The 25,491-nt window shown below is 43.5% G+C and overlaps 1 protein-coding gene across 6 annotated transcripts in view; it reads left to right on the top strand.

Moving 5' to 3' along the window:
* Window positions 1-25,491, top strand: part of App (amyloid beta precursor protein) — a 204,088-nt gene that overhangs the window by 165,920 nt on the left and 12,677 nt on the right. For 3 of the 6 annotated variants that reach the window (XM_051191798.1, XM_051191794.1, XM_051191796.1), the window contains 2 exons: window positions 17,487-17,708; window positions 23,139-23,192. In XM_051191798.1, coding sequence (XP_051047755.1) covers window positions 17,487-17,708; window positions 23,139-23,192 — 276 coding nt within the window. The remainder of the gene's footprint in view (window positions 1-17,486; window positions 17,709-23,138; window positions 23,193-25,491) is intronic. The other 3 variants (XM_051191795.1, XM_051191792.1, XM_051191797.1) reach the window with 1 other exon arrangement.

Here is a 25,491-nt window from a genome sequence, read left to right as displayed (position 1 = left end):
AGGGAACATGTGGAGGCCAGAAGCTGACACTGAGCAACTTTTCTGTACTCACCTCCCACCCCACCCACACCCTTCATGCTAGGATTACAGGGGAGGCTGCCAGACCCATACAGTTTTTCCTTAGTTTCTGGGAATTTAAACTCTGCTCACACTTCCAGCAAGCACTTTGTGCACTGAGCCATCGCCCCAGACTCCTGTTACAGTGTTTTTAACAAGTATTAACTAAAGGGTGTGACGCTGGAACAGTGTCCGCTGTAAGATGGCTCTACCACTGAAGAAGGTGCATATTTATTTGGAAGAAACAGAATTCAGGCACCCATCTTTTCTCCACAACTCAGTAAAATTCCAAAGGTTCTGTGGCCTTTTTGCTAGGCTGTACTGGCTACACTCCATCAATAGTTCCTGTTTCCATGCCAGCCCTTACTTTCTCCTGGTGGGGACCATCTATCTCAACCAGGTGGGTAACGCCCGAGGCATCGTCTCTCCCACGCCAAGCTGCTGATTCTTACAATGATGCAGAGAGTTTTGTTCTCAATTCGGCAATTCTTGTGTGTGGCACTATAACGTGAAACCAAATCAAGAAAGAAGCTCTAACAAAAAATGAGTGGGGTGTGAAATCAGACCACAGTGGTGGTAGCAAGACGCTTTCCTGGCATGGGACACTGTGACAGATGTGTCCTGGTTTTTTTTTGTTTTTGTTTTTTTTTGTTTTTTTTTTTTGTTTTGTTTTGTTTTTTTTTTTTTTTTTTTTTTTTTTTTTTTCTAGAGTCTTGGGAACAACCAATGATTTTGGACTGTAACAAGGGCTGGTTATTCTGTTTGTCACAAACAGCTGCCTTCAAGGTTCTTTCTTTAAAAAGAAAAAGAATCATAGTGATATTTGTCACCCAGAATACAGAACTGAAGCCAAATTGAGATTAATTTTGAAGTATGCTTCCACGAGGATTAACTGGGAATGAGATGAATTTGATTGCATGTGAGTCAGAGTTGGGCAGGAATGTTAATTTGCCTCTTGCTGTTCTGCTCAGAAAGAACTAATGCACTATAGTCAACGAGTAAGCCTCATTATTCTTTGTTAACAGCTCATGTCTTCTGCAGACACTGTTTGGGTAGGACATCGTAAACAGGGAGGATGGGTCAAAAAGGGCTGGAAGGATGGCTTAGCAGGTAAGGGCACATACTGATTGAACAGGAGGCTCATGCGTTCATGGCCAGCCTTGACTATACAGGGAAGGACTATCTCAGAAAGAAAAGGAATCTAGGACAACAACAAACAACAATATTTGCAATGTCTTTTAGACTTGGGGAATAAACTAGGTTGTCAATGGGTAAAGTCTAGTTCATTTCAACCACTATTGATAAATAGATGATGCTAAGGCAAAGACTTTAATAATCATTTAATGCATGTCACTCTTCAGATATGTTGCTGGCTTACATGTGCTCATAAAGTATCAGCTACATATTGCGCCTGAAGTAGCGCCTAGCCTCTACGGAATTACGGAATTACGTTATCTCTGTCTTTGCTTTGGGCCTGTGGGGCATTTAGATCAGTTTCCTGTCCTGAGAAAAGATGGCCAGTTGTGTCCTTAAGTCTGCAGCTGCCTCTACAGCATTGAACTCTTTACAGCTGCCCAGCAGGCCAGTTGTGAAAGCAGAGACATGCTACTTTTTAAAAACCTACCTGTATTTAATGATTGAGTCTTAGAAAACTGAGCGCCTTCTGAAATGATAGCTAATATCTTTTCTACACAAAGCTACCATTGTCTTACACTCTGATTTATTAAAGTAGGTGATGTTGGCCAAAATGGGGTCCATACATTATTTTTGAGTTTCTGTTTATTTCAGTGTACCTTGTTTGGGGGGAAGATCCTTTGTCTAAAATACTTGGGATTGGGGACTTTTCAGATTCCAGAGTTTTTCAAATTTGGTGTGTGATGATACAAACTCTAACTGGCTGTCATCTTTAGTCCAAAACTCTGAAATTCAAAAGGCTCTGAGAGGCGGTGGTCCAAGGACACCCTCAGTTGTCGGTCTTCAGCCTTCCGCCCTGTTGAAACAGGGTCGGGTCCCCCTTTTCGCTCGTGCTGTCAACTTCCGGTTTTTCTTGTCTGCCTCCCAGCTGCATGTAGGGGTGCAGTAGAGATTTAGGTTTCAGAACATCTCATGTACAGTCTCACGGCAAACCCATGCAGTGTACATACTCCGAGGGTATCAGAGAGCTGCAGCAGCCATAAGGTTTCCTATTGCGAACCAACCTGAGCCATTTCCAGACTGCTGCTGGCATTACCTGTGATCCTGAGCAAAGCAGGGAAAATAGCGGGTGAAAACCAAGGGAAAGGTTTTGTAATCCCACAATCAAGCCAGCAAGAATGCATCTGGAGCACACTGGCCCAGGGCTGGTGCTGCCTTTCTCTCTTTCCCTTTGGCCGGCAGCCAGTACCTTGCTCTTGAGTGTTTTGTTTCCCCGCCTTGAGCAGAAGCCTTCTTACCCCTAAAGTAAAGTACTTCCTTCAGGTGCGGGAGAGAAAACTTAAACCAGGACTATCCGTCGATGGCTAAAACCCTGTTCTCTAGGGAACAGAAAGTGGCTTAGTTATCCTGTCCTTTGACACACCAGGCTCGCCCTGTAAGTCAAACATTGTATGGAAATATGAGAGAAAGTTGGGCGGTCTGCTCTCTTTGATGTGGAGAGAGAAAAGCCTGCTTCCTTTCCCATATCCTGCCGCGAACAGCTCTTCAAGAGGGGCATGAAAGAGGTGCAGAGCCCTCACGGTTTGCAGATTAAGGACCAGGGTGATTAAGTGGCCTGATCAAATCGGAGACTAAAAGTGGTCAGGGGTCAAGGGCTTCTTCATATCTTGCCAAAGTTCTTCAGAAATCAAAGTGAGTATTTAAGCAGCTAGGATGTGAATAAATGAGATGCTTTTTCCTTCAAAGAAAATGGCCATGCAGGATTGGGAGCCCTCTGCAGGCATCTGAGAGTTCAAATGCGGCCCTGTTTCTGGAACTTGCCAGAAGCTGGCAGGTTCCCGGTCCCTGGAGTGTGTTCATCCTGCCACACCATTTCTGCATGTCTGTCCCTCACCCCTCAGACAGCAAACAGCATCTATATTTTTCAGGATCTTAGTTCATTGGCTGTAAATACCTGGAACTGAAAGTCTCAAATACTTAGAAGCCACTTGGGAAGAAAAGTCATTCTCTGTGGAGATCGGTGTCCCGGAAGTCATTGTGTCTTCCAGTAAAGTGTACTTTGGAGGACTTCTTGTTTACCTCACACCCACAGAAATGGACATATTTTCTACCAAAAATGATTCTTTAAAAATTCACAAGTTTAAAAATTCATATCTATGTGTGCTAGTAAGAATACAAGTTTCTTAGAAAATTGGGGGTATTTGTATTATAAGATTTTCTGTCTTTGTGGTGAGGAGAAAGTGATGCATCATTAGAATCCACACCTTGAGTGATGAATTGTAAACACACACACACACACACACACACACACACACACACACACCCTCCCTCTCCATGCACCAGTATACAACACTGAGTGGCAGCTGTTGATGTTAAAACATTGTGACCTAAGCAACTTTGGGAGGAATGTGTTCTTTTGGGACCCATAGAGGAGTGCTGCTTACTGGCTTGCTCCCCATGGCTTGCTCAGCCTGCTTTCTTGTAGAACACAGGAAACATCCTGTGAGTGAGTTGAAAAAGCAGAGAAAGCCCAACTATGTAGGCCTCGGATGCTGTCTGATGACATTCTTAGCTATTGGATTGGTTGGAAACTAAGTCTGTGTTCATACGTTCCAAAGGACTCATCTAACGGTCAAAACTGTGTCGGGTCAGGCAGAGGAAGACAGTAAATAGCTGATACAGTGACTAAAGGGGGCCCAGGGTAATTAACTCCCGACTTGCTACACCCCAACTTTTCGTGGTCACCGAAGCATGCATCGGTGCACCGAGCGTACATCACTCGCTCAGCCTTGCAGAAGGTTCAGTGGAACTTTTGTCGGGAATCTCCAAGTGTGTATGCTAATTGTCTCGAGAGTGGGGTCTGTGGGTGGCGATTAAGGGCAGATGGGAGCTCCGTACTTCCAAGATCTTCCTGAAGAAGTTTACCCTGCCTCACCATTGGAGGCACTCTGCTCTGTGTGTGACGATCCAGCGGTAGGGCCCTAGCCACAAGGAATTGTTTTGTTGTCTTGTACACTAGGAAAGCAGTGGGCAATAACTAAAGAAGCCTGTTTATAAATTATTTCTTCTCTGGTATCCAGTTATGACACACACAAAAAAGGAAGGAAGGAGGGAAGGAAGGAAGGAGGGAAGGAAGGGAAAAGAAAAGGGAAAACACTCAAGCGTGGGTTGATAGCACATGTTTATAATGTCAGCCACTCAGTTATTGAAGCAGAAATCCTGGGTTCTAGGCAATCCTGGGCTATATGTAGCATGGCTAAAGAAAACATTACAGTCTGAAATAGCCTAAAAAGGTAAAAGCTAATTTTCTCATAGTTTTGGAGCTCGGAAATTCAAGATCTTGGAGCCACCAGGCTGTTTTTTGAGGAGAGCCTCCTTGGTTTCTGCATGGCTTTTTGCTTGTTTGTTTGTTTGTTTGTTTCATCATGTTATGTATGAGCAAGAATCCAGAAGGTCCAGAGGATACACAGAGAGTTCCAGGTGTGCTGGAATGAAGAAGATGGGGATAGAGTTAGAAATAGACATGGTTTATTAAGAAAAAGAGAGTCATTGTCCAGATGTAACTGGACTAGAGATCTGGGCACAGACGGGCAGCAGCTCAAAGTGTTTGAGTCTTGAGCCTTTTTAGGTCATACATGTCTCCCATGTCAGGAGATCGTGGATTTTTTTTTTTTTTTAATGTGTCCTCAGCCATAGGTTTCTTCAGATATCGCGGTAAATAAGGATCAGGATAAACAAATAGGCCGAATAGATGTTTATTCAGGGAGAAATAACTTACAACCTAGACAGGTGAACACCAGGAAATTCAACCCTATCCCCTCCTGTCCGAGTCACACCAGAAAGAGAGAGCCTTTCCTGGCCCCCTCCGACCTCCTTCCACAGGTCACTTCTGCCCATGGCTCCACCCCCAATGGGCGTGGTCAGTGCCACAGAAGGACTATCTCACTACATTCAGATGCTAATCTCGGGGCTTCTTCTCCTAACAGCCTCTCTTTAAAAGAGAAATCTATCTTAATATCTCCCCAGCTTCTCCTAAGAACAGCTGTCCTTCCGGGTCAGTGTCCCAGTCACCCTTGTGACAACATTTGACATCAGTTCCCACTGTAAAATGCTCTTCTCGGGATGTTTACCTTAAGGACTATGGCTGCTTTGTGTTTCTGGGGGATACAGCCCTCAGCACATAGCACTTGGCTAAGTCAGTCTTTTGGGTAGGTCTACTGTGCCTCCTCTCCTCTACCCACGTAATGGACTGCACATGTGTTCTTTATTCTAAAAACTATTCACGGAAGTCACAAAATATATTAGTACTCTTCATTTTTTTTTAAATTTGTGATGTTTTTAATTGAAATAGAATTGCATCACTTCCCCCCTTTTCCGCTCTTCATCCCCCACCCCTCAGCTTCCCTTCCTCATTTCCCTTCCACGGCTCCCCTCCCCCACCACCCTCCCCCACTACCCCTCCCTGTCTCAAGTTCCAAGTCTCTTTTTCAAATCTTATGGCCACCGTCTCCCTCCCATGTTGTGAGCCAGAGGATCACTAACAATGCAGAGGCTGCTAAGCACTCACTCTGTTCCAGTCGTCATATAAATACAACAGCGTAACATTTAGGCTGTTTGAAGGTAGTTTTGTTCAGACGGAGTTTGTCCTACATTGAAGTCAACAGGCTAACGTTTATGGATCCCTCCAGCTGTCCCGGCTTCTCTAAGTGGAGTGGCTGGGCGTGAGTGCCCTTCTCCGTCCTGGCCTCTGTGGTGGTGGTGGTGTCATCACGCTGAGCTTAGTAAAATCCGAAACTCGCCTGGTATTTGCCACATGTCTTGGTGCCAGGCGCAGCTCAGCTTCTCTGGCTTCCTGGGAAGGAAGTGATGTAACCTCTGTGTTTACAGTGGCACTTGACTGAGGCCATTCGCTTCCTTGCTGAGTCGAAGGGTTGATGCAGGCTTCTAAAGTTCTTGGGATCTTCCCAGGACAAGAGGTGTGGGTCAGGAGAGGAAATGGATGTTCTCTTCAGAAGAGAACAAAGCTAAAAGGAGGGAGTGTTTTGCCCTCAAGGCTTTCTGACATTCAGAGGGAAAATACCTGCTCGCATTCAGCCAGTTTAGACTCCCAGATCCCAGCATTCCCTTGTCCCTCTCCCTCCATTCCCAGGCTCAAGGGAAACTCACTATAAAGCCACCTTCTCCTCCCATGTCACAACTGTAGCCAGAATAATCATTCTGCTATCAGCAGTCACCAGTTACACAAACTGGGTGCCGGCATGAGAAACACATTCTGTCACCATTCTGAATGCCAGAAGTCCCAGAGGAAAGTGTTGGCAGGTGCGCGCGCGCGCACACACACACACACACACACACACACACACACACACACACACACACACACACACACACCCGAAGGCTGCGGGACACAATCTGTTCTGGTGCTTTCTCTTGCATCAGGAGCTTCCCGGGATGCTTGCCCATCCTCTGGGTGGTAGAGTCCGCACCCAGTCCTCACCTCGCAACTCACTCTCTTGTCTGCTTTGCTATGATACAGTAGACAGGAAGACATTCTACTCAGAATGACAGCATCCTAAATCCATCATATCTGCAAAGACCCCATTACCAAATAAGGGCGTAGTCACAGATGAGTGTATGTAGGGGGAGCGTAGTCAACTAGCATCAGGGAGCCTGTTTTCCTTTCCTCGGTTTCTAAGAATCTGAAGATACCATCCCAAACACTACCATGTTTAAATCAAACAACTACATGTCCTGAATCTTTGCCCTCTATGTGGAAAAAAAAAAATTAGTTTCCATATTTAATTGGTATCAAATTGTGAAAGGTTTTAAGTGTTTCACTTTCACGTGAGGCTGATAAAGGAGTGAGTTTGTAAACTGTGGCTGGGTTAATTAGCCAGGGTTAATTAGTGTTTACCATACTGGGAAGATGAAGGGACACGTACAAATACACAGTAATGTGAATCATTTTTCAATTTATTGTTGAAGTTTACAGTGCACAAATAACGTCTGCAGAAGGCACAGGCAATTTTCAGAGGGATGCTGGTATGCTGTGGTAATTATGAGGAGCAAACTTCTAAGTGAATTAATTACATGTTACTGAAGACGATCACGCTCTAATAGTGTTTATTTAGAGGCAGGCTCTTGGTTCAAGTTGAGCTATGTTGGGAGCTGGGTGAGATGAGGGGAAGCTAACTGTGTGAGCATGAAAAAAGAGCATTGAAAGGGTAACCTTCTAAAAAAATAAATAATAAGCTTCCAGAATCATGTGTTGTCAACAGAGCCCAAAGAATCTTAGGTGATCTTGTAGTAAAGCTGGGAAATACAGAAATGAGAAGCCGTTTGGAGACATTGGGAAATAACCCCCCCCACCCATGAACTGAGACGGAATCCAGAATACCCCATGCCTGGAATCCCTGGATCCATGGATGCTCAAGTTTCTTGTATATAGTGACAATTTGTATTTGCGTAGAACCTGTGTGCATCTTCTTCTGTGCTGTAAGTCAGTTCTGTGCCACTCATCATACTGAATCCAGCACAGACGCTCTGTCAACAGTCATTACCCTAAATTGTTTTGAAAACAACAAGGTAAATCCCTGCTTTTGTTCAATACAGATACATGAGGGGCTTATCCAGATATTTTTGATCTGAGGACTGGAGGTTGGCTTAGTGGGGAAAGTGCTTGCTGTAAAAGCAAGAGGACCTGAGTTCAGATCCAGCACAGTGTAAAAAGCTAGAATGACAGCACAGATCTATAATCCCAGCCCAGGGAGGATGGAGACAGGCAGATCCCAACATGGCCGTCATGCCCCAGGTTCAATGAGAGACTGAAAAACATGGAGAGGTGTTAGCACTTGTGTGTGTTGGGGGGTGGGGGATGGGATGGTCTTTCCCATGGAGAGGTGTTAGCACTTGTGTGTGTTGGGGGGTGGGGGATGGGATGGTCTTTTCCCATGCACCTTGAGTTCTTTGAGTGCAAAGGGATTGAGTTAGTTATTTCTGGCACTGGTCTGGAAGGTAAGATGAATACCTGAATTCATGAGTTAATTAATTAAAGGATGAGTTGATGAGCTCACTGATTAAGGTTCAAGTAGTTTGAGATTCCATGTTCCGGAATACTTAGGCTGAGTCCTTTCCATACCTCACCTCTGTGCACCGTGATTGCCTTACTGAAGACCGACGGATCCCATCCCCTGCCAAACCCTTAATGTTTAGCGCTTGCCATTTCAAGGCATGGTCTCTGTCTTTTCCTGATGCTGTGATAAGATACCCTCTCTGACCAGAGCAGTTTAAGTAAGGAAGGGTTTGTTTTGGCTTGCAGTTTAAGGGTGTGGTCCATCATTGGCTTGCAGTTTAAGGGTGTGATCCATCAAGGCAAGGCTGGAAGGCAGCAAGAGTTTGAGGCATGTGGTCACATCATTTACATCCTCAGTGAGGAAGCAGCCAGTGATGAATGTTCAGGTTCAGGTAGTGACTTCATTTTTTTAGGTAGCATATGACTGGAGCCCAGAGAATGATGCTGCCCAAGTTATGGTAGGTCTGCTTACCTCTATTAGCCTAATCAAAGTGATCCCTCATAGGCATGCCTGCCTAGAAGCTAACTTAATCTAAATAATCCCTCTCTGGTGTGCCTGGAGGCTGGTCTCCCAGGTGATTGCAGAGCCTATCAAGTTGACAGTCAACACTAGTCACAGTTTCCGGGACATTGTTAAGGGAACCTGTGAATACTACTGCAGGACAGAAAGGGCCATCGGCATAGCTAGGATGCTCACTGGAAAACAAGATTGTGTTAAAGACAAAAGAGGCCAGTATACAGAAGAGTATAAAGGGGGTGTTTAGGGCATTTTAAAATATGCATAAATTTGCATTTAATAGGAGCTGTCCTGCATACACAGATGTATTGTGTGTGGAGAAAGTAGTCTGTCCTCCATTGTGATGATGTGTATATTTAGGCACATTTTCCACACTGACCCCCTAATTATCAGCATATCTGTGAGGCTCTCCCCATGACATTGCCTATGGATGTTGACATCTCCCTCTCTACCATGGGCTCACCAGTTTTGCCCACCCTTTCTTTTCATCCCCTGGAATATAGTAGTCTGTCACTCATCGACCGGAATCCGTTCTACTGAGCTCTCTTCCCAGCGTAGCAGTGTAGTTCCTATTCTGTTTGTCTGCTGTGTTCTTACACAGGTCAAGCAGAGTTCTCTTTTAAGTTTGAGGGAGAACCCCTGTGAAACAGGGCCACTGTGTAGCTATATTTATGGAAGCCATAAAAGGACGCGGCTATAAGGGCACAAACCATAGAGACCACAGTGACAGCTCCTACTGAAGATTTGTCTGCGCTGTACAGCTACAGAACAGTAATGCCGTGACCTTTGCAGCATAGCTGCCCTTGTCTTCAGTGTCTTGCATATCTAAGGACACACACTGAAGCTGAAGTCCAATGTCCATGCAGCTGAGTCAGTCATGGGCTATGTATATGACTCAACCCAACTCAAGGAAACCATGGAGGATGTGCCTGGTGTTCTTTAGAAGTGAAGATGAATATTTCCTTTCTACCCACTGTCTCAGAATTGGCTCAGAGCTCAGACGGAGAGGCAAGAATTCCAGGGACTGATGCCCAGAGCACCCTACAGCAGCCAGGAGACTCTGGGCTCAGTAGGGCTACAGCCTGACTCTATGGGCTATACAAAAGGAGTGTGAAAGCTGTGACGCTTTAACTTTTCTTCATGCCTTATTCTATTTTCTCATCCTCACTAAGAATTAATCTTTCAGGATAATAGGTGGTGCTATTATAAATATACTAATCTTTCACTTTTTAAGCAAACATAGGCTGACAGCAAGTACGGCAAACAGCCTTCCAGTAAACTGAAAATTAAGTGCTAGAGAATCTAATTGGGAGGAATACTTCCTCGTGAGTCCATCTGTGTGTGTCCCCAACCCTAATAAACTTGCTACAGCTAATCTACAGCTAATGCCTCAGGAACCTCAAAAGTCTGTTCTCTTTGGCCACAGCCAAATTAAATAAGAGGAGGAGGATGGAGGATTAGTAGAAGAAGGAGCCTTCTCTGTAAAAGATGAAAACACTGAAAATGTAAAGCATGGCTAATTGTTCTCGTCCCTCTTCCTTTATTATTTGCCCTGAATGAACTGTTACCGCTGTAGTTAGTCGCACCTGGTGCCTTCCTGCAAAACCATGGCACAGTCACGGTGAAGTCGGAGTCTCTGTGACAAATGCACCGTTGTCACAGAGTTTAGGCTTCTGCAGTAGCGTTGAGAGACATGCACTGAGTAATTACATTGAAGATCCTTTAGCGTAGCCCTAATAGTACACTTCCCTCATCTACCCAAGGCAGCTGGTGTTTCTCCTAGAATGTGAAGAAACAGCCATTTCTTGGGTTTAAGATTGTATGAAAGAACTGTCCTATGATGGTTACTACATAAAAATCACACATGTTGGGTTTTGTTTGTAGACACTACATGCTTTATAACTGCTTGTGTTAAGAGCCGTACCATGCATTTCACTAGAAACTGACCAGACGAAGACACATACCTGTATAAAGATTGACACCTATGAGATAGTATCTTTCCAAGGCCCAGATTAGCCTTGAACTCCTGATTCTTCAGCTTCCTCCTCCCAAGTGCTAGGATTACTGGTGTGTCATTACACCTGGAAAAATACCACTTTAGAAAAAAAAAAGTTACATATATGCTGGCCCCTTAGAGCTAGATTCTTCTCTGTATAATTCATTTTTAAAGCAATGTAATATACATATATTACATTGCTTTAAAAATTAATTATAACTTCAACCCACAAACTTTCTGTGAAGACCATTGCTGTAGTCAGCTCCTGGGGTTGATGACATCCCAGTAGGATTAAGACACACACATCCCCCCCCACTAAAGTGGCTGAAAATAAGATCAGGACCTTGGCACAAGTTCCATAAATAAATGTGGAAAAGGAAGCTTTTTAATCCCCTTTCCAAGCAAGGAGCCTCGCTGTGTTTTCATCTTGATTTCTGACTAATGCCATTGAAAGAACTGAGCTGTTTGATGTAGGAGTTTGAAAGCCACAAGGAAACTTGTCTTCAAGGAAAAGACATTTCTTCTGAAACTTCAGGCTAGGCAGATGATAGCATTTCAGGAAAATGTCACTTGCCGTGAGGAATATTTTAAAAGTGGTGTGCAGCCTCCAGTGAATCCTCTCTAGAGACAGTCCCTGCCCTGAGTGGACCAAACACACCCCATTTACAACTCTAAGGCCAAGAAACTGCAAAAAAAAAAAAAAACCTAAACCTTGATTTATACATGAATATTGTCACCTGACATTGCCACTCTACCCTCAAGAAAGTTTTTAGCTATGGCTATACTCTCTTCTACCTTAGTTTCTTCTTTTGAGGGAGAAAATGATCATGATGATGATAGTAGAATCTATCCCTTTCTAAATAGCATGGAAATATTCATGGGCTGATGAGAAGATTACATTAAGTACTGGGGTGCTCGGGTTGCTATTATATTAGTTCAACCCCTTGATATCTGTTTATCTGTCTACCTATCTATTATTTATATTGACACATAATCTCACTCCATACCTAGTGCTGGCTCAGAATGTGCTGCATAACCAGGCTGGCATCGAACTTACGATCCTCCAGTTTCAGCCTCCCAAGTGCTAGAATTACAGGCATGTGCTAGCATGCCTCGCTTGTTAATCTTAAGCCTTCTCAGAATGGATGTTTGTGCATTCTGTTCTCAGCGGGGGTTGCTATGGGTACCAGATGAGCTGGTGAGTGGTTATAAAGGCCACAGACATGGACAGTGTCAGGAGAGTAGGGTGTCCTTTTTTATCTATTTATTTATTTTGAGGTGTTAACAGCAGGGCTCAAGTGTCACGGCATTGAAGATAGCTGTGGTTTGTACATAAGGTGAGCATGGCAGTCACATGCAGAAACCATAGAAAGATGCTACAGATTCTCCCCGAAGTCAGCATCCCTACCAGCTGTTACTCCGTAGAGCCAAGCTACACCAAGGCAGGCTGGTATGCAGTGTCCCCAGTGCAGGAATATTCCTCATTTCTGGGAAGAGCCAGTAATGAAGTGTGGCCTGGGGCCTCCTTCTATGTGCATTCTTATCCTCATTGACTACAAAACACCAACCAGCTTCCCCAAAACTTCTCTGGACTGCCCCTCCCTGCTCAATAAATGATTTGGCAAAGGAAGAAATCAAGACTGTTCTCAGTTTTCCTGGGGCATCCTGGTGCAGAAAATGCAGCCATCAATGTTAAAGACAGCGGAGTGTTAGGTTGGAAGAGTGAGACTCTGGAGCGTGTGTCTTCTGGCAATAGTGCTTCTTAGCCATGCTTTGCTGTGTTTTTACATTCTGTTCTGTAGACTGCTCTGTCTTCTATGAAGGAACTGAGACCACTGCACAGCAATGCTTGTGTATGGCCTGTGGCTCCTGGTCCTCTCAGACACCACCACAAATGGCAGTCACCTGGGAGTCCTCCCAATGTGCAGATTTACTTCCCTGTATCTGCTTGGTGAAAGGGAGACTAGGAGTGTGCATATCTGTTATTCTCTTTCTGAGATAAAAATCTTGCTGTGTAACCCAAAAGATCCTCAAACTTGCTATATACTCCACGTAAACCTTTGCTAAGAAAATTCTCTCAGCCTCTCAAGTCCTGGGATTATAAGCATGGGTTGCAACACATGCCATGATTCTGTGTTTCCAACGAGATCCCAGAAGTATACCGTAAGGAGCTTGAGTTTACATGACAGGACTGTCACCCAAGCACTTGGAATCTCATGGATAAGGAATGGGGCCTTGCGTAGTTTCAGGGCCAGAGACATTAATGGCAGCATTGAGTAGAGGCTGGGCCAGCTCTGGTTGCAAAATTAAATCTGATCTCATGGTTCTGGTGTGGGCAAGATGCCTAGAATGGATGATGGCTGATTTTATAGTGGAGCTTCGTGACAGGGAAAAATGACAGCCTTTTACAGACACTCGCGATGCGCCTGGGGATGCAGGGAGGGACACAGTGTAGTGTGTGAAGCAGATGTGTAATTATCTATTTAAACAATAAAAATCGGTTCTAGGAGAATCCTGTCACACAAGGTTCAAAAGAAATTCCCATTTTGATAGACATTGGAGATCAGTATTTTTTTTTTTTTTAACTAGGATTCTAAGAATCAGAATGGAGACAGTTATAATCTCAGTAAAGGTTCAGTCCTAGAAGAAAAGCATGCCAAGGACAAGGACACAGTTGTTCAGTCATCTCCAAACTAGGCATGGCCTTGTTTGACAGGGCTGAAGACTAAGATAAACCCCCCCTCACTTGTATGAAGGAAAAATTCTCCTCAGTGTTTTCAGTGTATGGAAGGCATCAATCAATAATTATCAGTAATTGTGAAGCTTGTAGAAAGAGAACCAATTGACTCAATATGTATAAATTGTATTTTCTGCAAACCTTAAGGTTTCCCAAGCTATTTGGCTGGTGGGTCATTTAATAGTTGCAAGGAGACTATGAGGGGCATCGTGGACCTTTCATTCACAAGACCATTTCCCTAAAAATGAATAATCGTGGGCATCTTCTACAGAACCAAACGTGAAGGTTTTAAGTCATTGAAAGATGAAATCACTCACTGCAAGTCTCAAATCTTTTTTGATGTTGCTTTCTTTGAAATATTTTGAATGTTTTCCATAATAGCTAGTGGTGACAACTCACCCCACCCCCCTTCTTCCCTCCCCTCCCCCGTTTCCTGTTCACTCTTAGTGTGCCTACATGTATCATCAAAGCATTTTTGAAAGAGGGAGGTGATGGGATTCACTGTGTGTTTCTGTGTGAATTTACCTCTGCTGCTTAAGCCCTAAGTAAAATATTGCCATCCCTGGGCTCAATTCAGTATCCCTGCTTTAACCTGCAAATCTGAAGCATCTGGGTATTAGAGAAGATCCTTGACTGCAGAAGTAACTGATGCAATTTTGGGCAATAACAAGTAGCTCTCCAAAAGAAGGGGGAAAGGGAGTCTTGGGAAAAAGGATGTGATCTCTTAGCTTAATATAGCCATTGGCAAGCTTAGAGGTTTCAAATCTTCAGTGGTCCTCAATACAGGCCATCAAAGCATGTGATAAAATAGTAAATTAATTCAGGTAAAAGGATAAGCTGTCGGAGCCACCAACACAACAGATGATGGTTTCTGGTGGTTTAACCTCACCACAGACCCAAAGCTCAGAGGGGACAGTCATAATGTTCCCTGCCCTGTTGGTCCCAAGCACAGTTGCCCAGCCAGTACATTTGCCAACGGTAGGTAGACTTCTGAGCCCTTAGTCACAAAGTAGTCTGGCTGTCTTGAACATTTTATGATCACAAAGTAGAGTCCTCCAGCGATAATGATAATTCTCTCCATTTATCCAGCTCCTCCCTGCCCATAAGACCATACTGAGTTCCTTGTTCCAAATGACATAGCCAGCAGTGGTCATTTCTAAATTCCCTATGTTAAACTAAGATAATAATGTGGATTTCTGCTACTTTGTGCACGAAAGCTAAGTGTTTTTCTCTCGACTGAAAATGTCACTATTCTTTGATGTTTCAACTTTTCACAGGACTTTCCTAATAGGCTTGTTTGTTTGTTTGTTTTGAGGAGATTTAGATTTTTTTATGTATATCAGCATTTTGCCTGCATACATGTATTGCACAACACGTGTGCCTGGTAGCTGTGGAGTTGAGAAAAAAAGATATCAGATCCCCTGGGATTAGAGTTGTGGATGGTGTTGAGTAATGTGGGTGCTGGGAATTGAACTCAGGTCCTATGCAAGAGCAACCCAGTGCTCTTAACCACCAAGCCCCATCCCTGTCACATGAATTTTTATGAAAGCCAAACAGCAGTGGCGCTCCCTGTCTTGTACGCATCTGGAAGAACCATCTTGTATCAGCTTAACTGGTAAATGAGAAAAGTTTGCCACAGTTCTCTCTCCCTGAATTCCCAGGACCCTGTCCACAAATTTATCCACACGCAAGATTTCCCTGTCGAGAGTCCCAATGCTGCCCTTTTTCACCGCCAGGAGCAAGATGGAGTCTCCTCTCTCTCCAGCTACTCTGGTCTGAGAAATACTTCTTGGGACGATGATGAGGGGACAATGCTCTGTAGAGCTAAGGTGATTGTGTGTCAGCCTTACCAGATGGAAGGCATTCTTGCTTATGTTTGATTTACTCTACAAACAATCCAGTGACGATGACCCACACTATTCAGTACCACAGCTCAACAGCTATGGTATAGACAGGATGGAGTTGTAAGCCACGCGGCTGAAGATATACATACAGAGGGCTGGTAACACTGAAGGACTCCAGCATCTTGGATTAATTCAGAACAAAGTGAGGGCCCATCGACGTTGGGAGGAGCTCCAGACGTTGAGTGTCTGGGAAAGGTATAAGGGAAGACAGTCAAATAACACTTAGTAAGGAGAATGAACAGCAATCAGTTTGTGCTGTTTTAATGGTGGTACATGCCTGTAGTCTCCGAATTCAGGATGTGGAGGAGCCTACCTCCCTCCTACCCCTCCCACACGAGGCAAAGTTACTCAGGGACATCGTGGAGAAACAGCAAGACAAGAAAAAGTTCTAAAGTCCAGGAAGTGAGTGGTGATAAATGCCATAGACCCTGAGCAGCCAAGAGCTCCCACCTACCTGGGGTTCCTTCCTCAGGATGGACATGTAATTATTCCAGACTATCGTGACTTCAGGGCAATAAGCCAAAGCATAAGATTTATATAAAAGAAACACCCATTTCATTTATTAAATGAGACTTTGGCTAAGTTATTGGCCATTACCTGTAACTTGGTAAGACATGAAAAAGTCTGGAGGAAATCTAATGAGGGTTTTTTATCTGTGTGGGAAAAAAGGTCATTGCAAGCATCAAATATTGAATTTTAGATCAGTGCCACACTGAGTAGGTATATATTATAACTCAAATTAGACTTCAAAAGAACTAATTTGCTTGGGATTCTATCATTTAAAATAATCTCTTGTAATAAAACTGGCTTTACAGGAAGATATTAATCACACACTTTTTAATGCTGTCCCTTCAAATTGTTTTAATGGGTACATATGAACAGAATTTTAATTTTTCCAGTAAATTGACTTTTTTGTTAACTTAAAGGAGAATTTATAGGATGGTAGTAAAATGTTACAAGTCAAACTTAAATCCAGATTTAATTTTCCTCAGCATTGGTGTTAACTAGTGATTGGCTTGAAATATGTAATTCAGTAAGCTCTGGACACAGGTATAACTTAGTGAACATACTTAAAATTAACCAAATAACAAATCATACATGATAATTTTTTTTCTAATTATAATGAAAGTATCAGGTGAACGTTCTGTAAGGAGGAAGAGATTCACCCTTCTGGTTTTTTTGTTTTTTTTTTTTTTTTTGTTTTGTTTTGTTTTTTTTGGTAGCTCCTACACTCAATACAAAGTTATACTCTACTTTTTCCCAAATAAACTTTATTTAAATGGTGAAAGCTGTGACTGGGAGATCTTTCACTAGACCCTCAGGACTTTGGATGAATCAGATATTCCACAATGATGACTTTTCTTTTTCTGCTCACCCCACCCACCCCACCCCGAGGGAGAGGTATCCATGGGATTCTGTGGAAGACAGATGCTACAGAGAAGAAGGGTAGGAGCTTTCAGCTCAGGCCACATGGGTGGTGCTCAGAGACAGAGATGAGAGATTAGTCCGGAGAATTAGCAGGGCTCAGTCTCCACAGGACTATACCGCGAAAGACAGACAGCATGAACGTTTTTTAGTTCCTGCGGCATTTTCAAAGTGAGGGGTAAGGACTGAATGGAACGGGCTGCTCGTTTATAGTACTGTCCTCACCATCCATATGTTCACAGAAGATGGGAGTCGGGGGTGTATCTTGCTTCAGAGACTGTACCCTGCCTAGCCTCCATGCTTGGTGTTAGTACCCCATGATGTGGATCCCTCCATGATCCTTGGATGCAGGGGGAGTCTATGGAAAGGAAGAGGCAGTTAAAGGTCAAGGTCCTCACCTATGGAGGAATGAAGCAGCAGCAAGGCAGCCACAGGATAGCACCCTCCCAGCGTCGTTCTCCATGAGGTCAGAACCCACCTGGACAATGGCCAGCTGTAACTTTCCTTAAGGAACTTAGTCTTGACACGTTAGGTGGTGCCCGGTGACAACCTGTCACGCATAACACATAGGCAATAGGAGTTGCTGCTGAAGCTGTGGCCTCTGTGACCATACATTAACCAAGGACCCAAACGGTTTTCTTTAGATGAGCTGCTTCAGAAAGAGCAGAACTACTCCGATGATGTCTTGGCCAACATGATCAGTGAGCCCAGAATCAGTTACGGAAACGATGCTCTCATGCCGTCTTTGACTGAAACAAAAACCACCGTGGAGCTTCTTCCTGTGAACGGGGAGTTCAGCCTGGATGACCTCCAGCCATGGCATCCTTTTGGGGTGGACTCTGTGCCAGCCAATACAGAAAATGAAGGTAAGAGTCCCTCTTATTGGAATGACAGACCCTGCCTCAGTATTTAAGAGGGAGAGCAATCAAGACAGACATTTGCCGTCTGCACACAACACACACACACACACACACACACACACACACACACACCTATACACACCTGCCTACATACACGCTCACACACAAAAAGTAATAACTATACTAAAGTTGTTACTATGCATCTATTAAAATGATACATCTATTACGTAAAGATGATTTTGGATTATTTAATTTTTAATGCTACAGAGTAAATAAGCTGACACTCTGTGGCACAGATAGTCCCTATTTTTATTTCCCCTTTCTCTTGGTGAATTTACATACATAGTGGCACACATCTACCAGCTGTCCAAGATCAGCCTATGCAACACAGGGAAGTCTCGTCTCATAATAAAATCACATAATAACACACATAGGATATGTGAGAGAGAGAGAGAGAGAAAGAGAGAGAGAGAGACAGCCTGGGACTCCCAGAAATCCACCTGCCTCTGCCTCCCATGTACTGGAATTTCAGGTACAAAGGAATCATTTTGGAAAATTTCTCTACTAAGAGGTATTTCTTTGGCTTTCATGAAACCATGATATTTGACTTGTGATCATCAGATTTTTGGCCCAAAACGCACACCTTGAATGAAAAGGGTGATCAAATTAAGGGCATACAATGTGGCCATCGGAGAACTGGGCCTGTATAGTGAAATAGACAGACACCAAAATAATCTCCCTTGGCTACTGATTCTTAAGTGAAAGCCCAGATTACACCACATACAGAAGTAGACAACCAGGAAGCTTGCTTTGGAATTAAACGGTTTCATGCTGAGTGATTTCAATGCAAGGCAGCTGTCCAAATTGGGTTAAATGTTTTACCTACCGAAACTCAAAGGATTAAGTTTTTCTCAGTCAATGAGTTTGCACACCTGGGTGATGTAGTTTTTCCACAGGGACTTTGACAAAACTATATGTTTAGGAGACAGCACTCTTCGGATTGTTATGCCATTTTTATGCTCAGTACAAACTGCTTGTATACAAACACCTTAATTTCTTGAAACTAAGAATGTTTTCCAAGGAGGCAGCAGGATTCTACCTTCAACTTTTCCTCAGAGCATAAAAGCTCTGAGCAAACAAGTGGGATTGTTTGTTTGTTTGTTTGGACTTTGGTTAATTCTTTTGATTTTAGATTTTGGGGATTTTCTTATTTTTGTTTGTTTGCTTTTGAGACAGGATCTCTCTATGTAGCTCTGGCTGTCTTGGAACTCGCTATGTAGATCAGGCTGGCCTCGAACTAACAGAGTTCTGCCTGCCTCTGCTTCCAGGGTGCTAGGGTAAAAGGTGTATGCTTCATCACACCTGGTGAGCAAGCAGTTTTAAAAGATAGACTGCTGAAATCATTGCCTAGACTGTTTTCACAGTGTACCAACCCAATTTGTTTATCCTGAAAACTAAAAGGCAGCTTATAGATATAATTCAACTAGATACTATCAGATACGAGAGCAACATTATTTGTGGTGTATAAATAATTGACATTCTCATTTTTTAACATTATCCTGACAAAACAAAAAAACAGGCCATTGATTTTCAAAGACCTGGGTAACAACTGTATATGTGGTATCATATAAGTAGATACATGTGGGGCCTTAGTCATTGTTGCCCATGTATAAACAGTGATGAGATGTATGCCTGTACGGAAAATGTACAGTCTCACTTGATAAGCCTAGTGCACACTAGATTGGCTCTTTCCTTATTGTTAATAACGCACACTGTGAAATGAGACTTAGGAAACAATAATGTACACATGATAGACACACCACGGGGAGAGAGATAGAGGAGAGAGAGACTTGAGGATTGCCAAGATGTCCATGCAAAGCCTTAGTTAAGCGCCTCTAGATATATACCCAAGATTCACTGCTATATTGCCTGTTGCCTAGGTTTCGTATCAAGCAGACGTTGTCATTAAAGATCTGCTTTGTAGTGTAGAGTTTTTGCTTTGTGAGCATGAGCACCTGTGTTCAGTCCCCAATACCTGTGTGAAACATTAGGAATGGTGGCTCTGGGAAGGCAGAGAGAGGTAGGTTCCTGAAGCGCAGTCCCAGTGAGTTCATTGGCTAGCCAGTCTGCATGAAACTGCAACCATCAGGCTCAGTGAGAGACCCTGTCTCAGGGCAACAAGGTAGAGAATGCTAAAGGAAGCCCTCAGCCCTTCTCTGGGCTCTGAGTGGACAAGCACGGGCACACACACTTACACACTCATGTGTATGCACCACACATATAACATGCACAAAAATCTATATAGAAATGCCATATTCATAAATAAAACTGAAGTGGGTTCTGAATTCACATCATCATAAACCCTTTACATTGCATGGGAAATTAGAAAACCATGTAGGGTGTGGATTGTGATGACCCTGTATACTGCATTCCGTATCCTGGATCCTCAGTCACCAAATGGCAGTAATGCCTCTCTTTCCTTGGGCTAGAGTCTAAACACACACACACACACACACACACACACCCTTGGGATAGGAGCCAGGACTCAACCCCACATGCCTAATGAGCAGTTCTGAGGTTCCACTACAGCTCTGCCATGTGACAATGCTCACATTTGTGAGCCTCTCCACCTATTTTCCAGTGTGAGACAATCCGTATCTTCTTCATTCCTTGCTTAAGGGCAGGATGAAAGCGTTACGTGGGATAACATGTAAAGCTCTTAGAAAGGTGATTAGAACACATTTAAAAAGTAACTTTTGATGGGACTGGGATCTTGTTAGGAGGCTTTGTCATTCTTCGTCCAGATGATTGACCATGAGGCCTAAACACTATGTCCTTCAAATTAATAAGTACATAGAGACTTATTTACTATACTGCTGCTCCCTTCCCTCAGAAATGTTCCCCATTCTCTCTCTGCCTCTCTTTCATAAGTGCACACCCTGAGCTACTAGAAATGCCTACAGGTCTCAAACGGATTCCTTTTCACTGTCCCTGAAGCCCTTATCATCATTGCTTCAAATGCTTACCAGAAATGTGTTGTTTTCTTAACAAAGATGATCAAGATCAGTAGATGCTTGGTCAGTTAACGATTTTCCCCTAAGAAAAGAAATAGGTAAGAGTCTGGGGGTTGCAGCTGACTACGATGAGAGTATTTTCAGGAGGCAACAAGTGAACTCAGCTGTTGAGAGTTTGTAAAAGACCTGCACAGGGTCAAGCTAGATTAAATCCCTTCACGCAGTGAGGAGGTGATCATGAAGTCCCACCCCTCACAGAGGTCATTGGAAATCCATGGCTGCTAAGAGACAAGGAATCTGTTCTCTTCAAAGATGTGGCCCAAGGTCCAGTAGATGTCTTTCCACCAGTATGTACACTAGCAGTGCTGAGTGGATTCCACCATGGGCCAAACACACACACACACACACACACACTTACACTTGAAGTTGGGAAAGAATCGTGGTTGAAGGAGGAATGGACTTGATCAAAGTACACTGTATGCATGATCAAAATTCTCAAATCACTAAGAAAAATAGGTAGACAGCAAACAATTGTATCATAAACAATATGTCAGGAAAATTTATGAGAATTATGTTCTTTCCCAGGTTAATGCGTAGCACTTAGAATAATGTCTCATAGGTTTTGTATACACTAATGAACTTCCATTATTATCATAGTAGTTATGGATTATTGTGAGACCTCCCTGCTCTACATCCTGCCTTTGTGCCTACGAAAAGTAACTGTGATTCTCAGCAAATATGAAAAGAAATGTTCTCATTCCACACAGTTGCTTCCCAGAGTCGCAGGCACATTTTCTAAAGTGTGACTGTCAGAGTGAGTGCAGCTTAGTGTGGCCACACCAGCAACTACCGCACAGTTAAGCCCCTCATTGTCAAGACAGTTAAAAAAAAAGTGCAGCCGGCCTTCAGCTAACTCCATCTTACAGGGGTCATAAAATCACAGTATACACTTGAGATGGGAAGTAAAATATAGAGAAGCCGTCAACGCCATTGTTGAAATAATCAGACATTCAATAAATGTAGTCTTACAGTGTGAGAACTTTCTGGAGTAGATGCTTACACCTCATTGGTGCTTAATGCAATAGGGGTGTTATTCTTTTCATTTTCCATAAGAGGAAACAGCCTCTGTGGAGTGGCTGTTTGCCCAGCCACACACCTTGTTGATGCTGGGCCTGGGTTTCATCGCTACCACCACCCCTCCCCCTTCTTTCTGTCCACCATGTTGCCCGTCTCTGCATGGGCAAAGCCAGAACCACTTCTGCTTCTTGACGTATCCAAGTCTCTTAATGCGCTCAGAAACACAATTTGCTCATGTTATGAAGACAGCTCACTGTCCGTCTGTTCCCTGGCACCATTCTTGCCAACGTGTGCCATTCAGGATGGGTTTGGGTTTGTGATCTCCGCTGACTGCTTGGCCTGTGTCCCTCTGTAAGCTGCTGGTCCCACGGCCATCGTGAAAGTCACCTCCACTCCTGTGCTCACATTTCTTTCTCATTTTTACACTTGCCGGACCTGACCCAGGGGACTTCCTCCTCCTTTGACTCCATCTGCCCTTCAGTCACTTGTTAATCCTAAAGGCTCGGTTGCCCTCTCCCTTCCTTATTTCTTCAAAAGCCAGCGTCGGCTCAGGGAAGTATTTTCTGATGATGAACAACACCCTGAGAATGCCAACTGGTGGAGAACCATGGTCAGGGGTTACTGTACCTCACACGCCGTTTTCTTTGGATCGGTCCCAGAATGCGTGCTAAAGAATAACTGTGATTCTCAGCAAATATGAAAGGAAATGGTCTCATTTCACACAATGCAGCTGAACACCATCTATCTAGATGAAACCTGCCATTTACAAAAAGAGACTGAGAGCTCAAAGGGTTACCTCTTCCACCCTCAAAATGAGAAGGGATTAGCTTCACTAAATGGCACATTACGTGGCGAGGCTTTACTCCCCTGATAAAATCATATTTGCATTTCCTCTGCATGATTCTTTTGAAGTTAATTAACTGTCAAAGAAGGTAAGATTGGACAGTTGTAGAAGGAGATATCTTGAAGGTTTACTGCCAGGCTGGGTATACTCTATTTTATTTCTGATCAAAAGCCAAGAAGCCATCTCTAACCTAGCTCCGGGGAAATTCCACCCTCCGAGCCTTCTTGTGTGATGCTATTGCACACCCTGGTGAGGGCTTTTATGAACCAACCAGGGAAACGTTTGCATTGACCTGTTGGTGGCCAGCGGGCGCTAAGCCTTGTGAAGTGGTACCCCTCCCATCCTTGACGCCCAGGATTAGTTCGCGAAGGTTCTTTCTGCAGCTGCTCCTTTTCGTAACTTGTTTATTGCACATGCTTTTTTCCCTGCTCTGTGTTCAGAAGCCACGACTTAACCATCCTGACTTGTCTCCTTTGCTCTGTCTCTTGCTTCCTGCACCAGTTGAGCCTGTTGATGCCCGCCCTGCTGCAGACCGAGGACTGACCACTCGACCAGGTATCGGACATCGCCCCATTCCCTCCCGCCTCTCTGCTCAGCACTCTGCCCTTCAGCAAACATGCCTCTCTCAATTGCATGTGTTACAGAATAGGATTTAAAATGACTGTAGGCGCCAAACTTTATTTCAAATTCTTTGCTTCTCCTCACGCTTCATTTCCCAAGTTCTTTTTTGTTTCTGAAATTTGCTTTTGAAACTCAAAAATGAGTCTTTTCAAATGCGGTGTTCTTTCTCTTGATTTCTTTCCTTTTAATAAATGGGGGAGTGTGATAAGGACCCTGTCTTCAAAGATGGAGGCCCAGGGAGTGTAGCATCCAGTGGTCAATTGGTTCTTGTACAGGCATCTCCTATCTTTCCTGGCTAGTACTCATGGAGGTCCTTGAGTGGGCTCAGACTTTACTAAAATAGACACACTTTCTTGAAAATAACTGGTATTTCTCCAGATCCGGGAATAATTTTTGTTCTTTGTGGATTATATATACTTACTCTCAGCCAGTGGCTGAAATAACACAACAGATGTATATGCATAATTTTACATAGAAGTCCTTTGTTTTTTCTGTTACAAATTTCTTCATTATCAAAATAGACCCTTCTTTTTATACAGTTTCCCGAGATGAAAAAGGAACGTGTTTTGACCCCCTGTTCTATGTTTAGCCTCTGGCTAAACTTAGTCTTAAAAATAATATCACAACACAGGAGACATAGAACACACGTGTATCTGCTCCATGCACAGCCTCATCCCATTGGTCATGGCCAGCAAAGTGAATCAGAAACAAGAATGTTGGTGAATTCAAATATCTGTATATTCTGGAGAGATTTTTTTTTCCCCAAATAGCACATGCTTTTCCATATTTACTTTTTTAATGCCCACATCCCATTAAGAAATCAAGGACATTGTTAACCTTCCTTGGGGGCATCAATAAAGGGTCATCAGTCTTTGCTTCCTGGTGGAGCCATAGCAAGACCACATACAGCCCTACCCCTCTTCTTGCTGATGAAGTCTCTAGCCTTGGCTACTGCCAGCCATAGTCGCAGGTAGCTTTGAGCATCCTTCATGGAGCAACATCGTGACTCCCTGCTGTGATTCAACACATGAGCAGAAACCCTGAGGTCACACAATGACAGCTGATCTCATTGATCTGATGAACCTCTCATCTCAGTGCTGTGAAGGAACCTTGAATTACAGGAAGTTGTACACTGTTTGGGCTGTCCTACTGTCCTCCTTAATGCCAGTGTCAGTAAACTTCCAGGGAGCCAACAACTGGCAGTCCCATTCTACTCAGCCGGCTGGTGAAGCCCAAGGCAAGGTCCGGTAGAGTTCTTAGCAAGCTGGTCTTATCTCTAAGAGTTTTTTTAAATGGCACATTTTATTTTTAAAAGGTAACTATTTCTTCATCTGTAAACGCAAAATGTAATGTTGAGGCTGATTTTATTAAATTCCTTTATTGTATAAGGATATATTTGTTGCTGTTGAAATAATCGGGCACTGCCACATGCCACCAGCCAATGTCTTCTTCCTTTGATTTATTTTAACTTAAGATATAAAAGACATTTTCATACACTGGCAAGCAAAGGTAATCTGTTTTGAGAGAAGAGCTAATGGCATTCTTCAGGCCAGGGAAAGCCACCTATAATCTTTGCTGTAACAATAGCAGTAAGATTCTGTGAAGCATCAATGGGGTAAATTCTGTGGACACTCAGAGAATAGATGATAAAGTCCCTGAAATATAGTGGGAAAAACACACTTTTGCAAATAGAAGACAAAGGTACACAAGGACGCACAAAGATGTTTGGGATCAGAGCAGAGAGGACTGGATCAAGGTGTGTCACCACAGAACTCTCTGGAAATGAGCTTTCCGGAAAGGGCAGTGTAAGATTTAAGGCACATGGAATAGCAAGGAAGAAAACAGTGATGGGAGATGTCATTCTGATAAATATGTTTCTCTTATTGGTTAATGAAAAAAGGCACTGTTGGCCAATAGGAAAGCAAGATAGGCGGGACTAGGAGGAGAGAGGAAGTGGTAGGGAGGAGATTCAAGATGGAAGACGCCAGCCCCTCCAGTAAGATGAGACCACGTGGAAACTTAGATTAATAGAAATGGGTTAATATTTAAGACAGATCTAGCTGATAAGAAATTAGTAACTGGCCAACAGCTCTATATCAGGGTCTCTGTGTGTTATTTGGGGCTGGCACGGCTGGGAAAAATTACTCATAGCATAATGGAGCCCAACAGTTCCATATAGATCAGAGAATGTACTAGGCTAGTCCTTGTAAGACATGTAGCCTTCAGAAGATAG

Source organism: Phodopus roborovskii, unplaced genomic scaffold (assembly GCF_943737965.1).
Source record: "Phodopus roborovskii unplaced genomic scaffold, PHOROB, whole genome shotgun sequence".
Lineage (NCBI taxonomy): Eukaryota > Metazoa > Chordata > Mammalia > Rodentia > Cricetidae > Phodopus > Phodopus roborovskii.
This window is presented reverse-complemented; position numbering and strand designations above follow the sequence as displayed.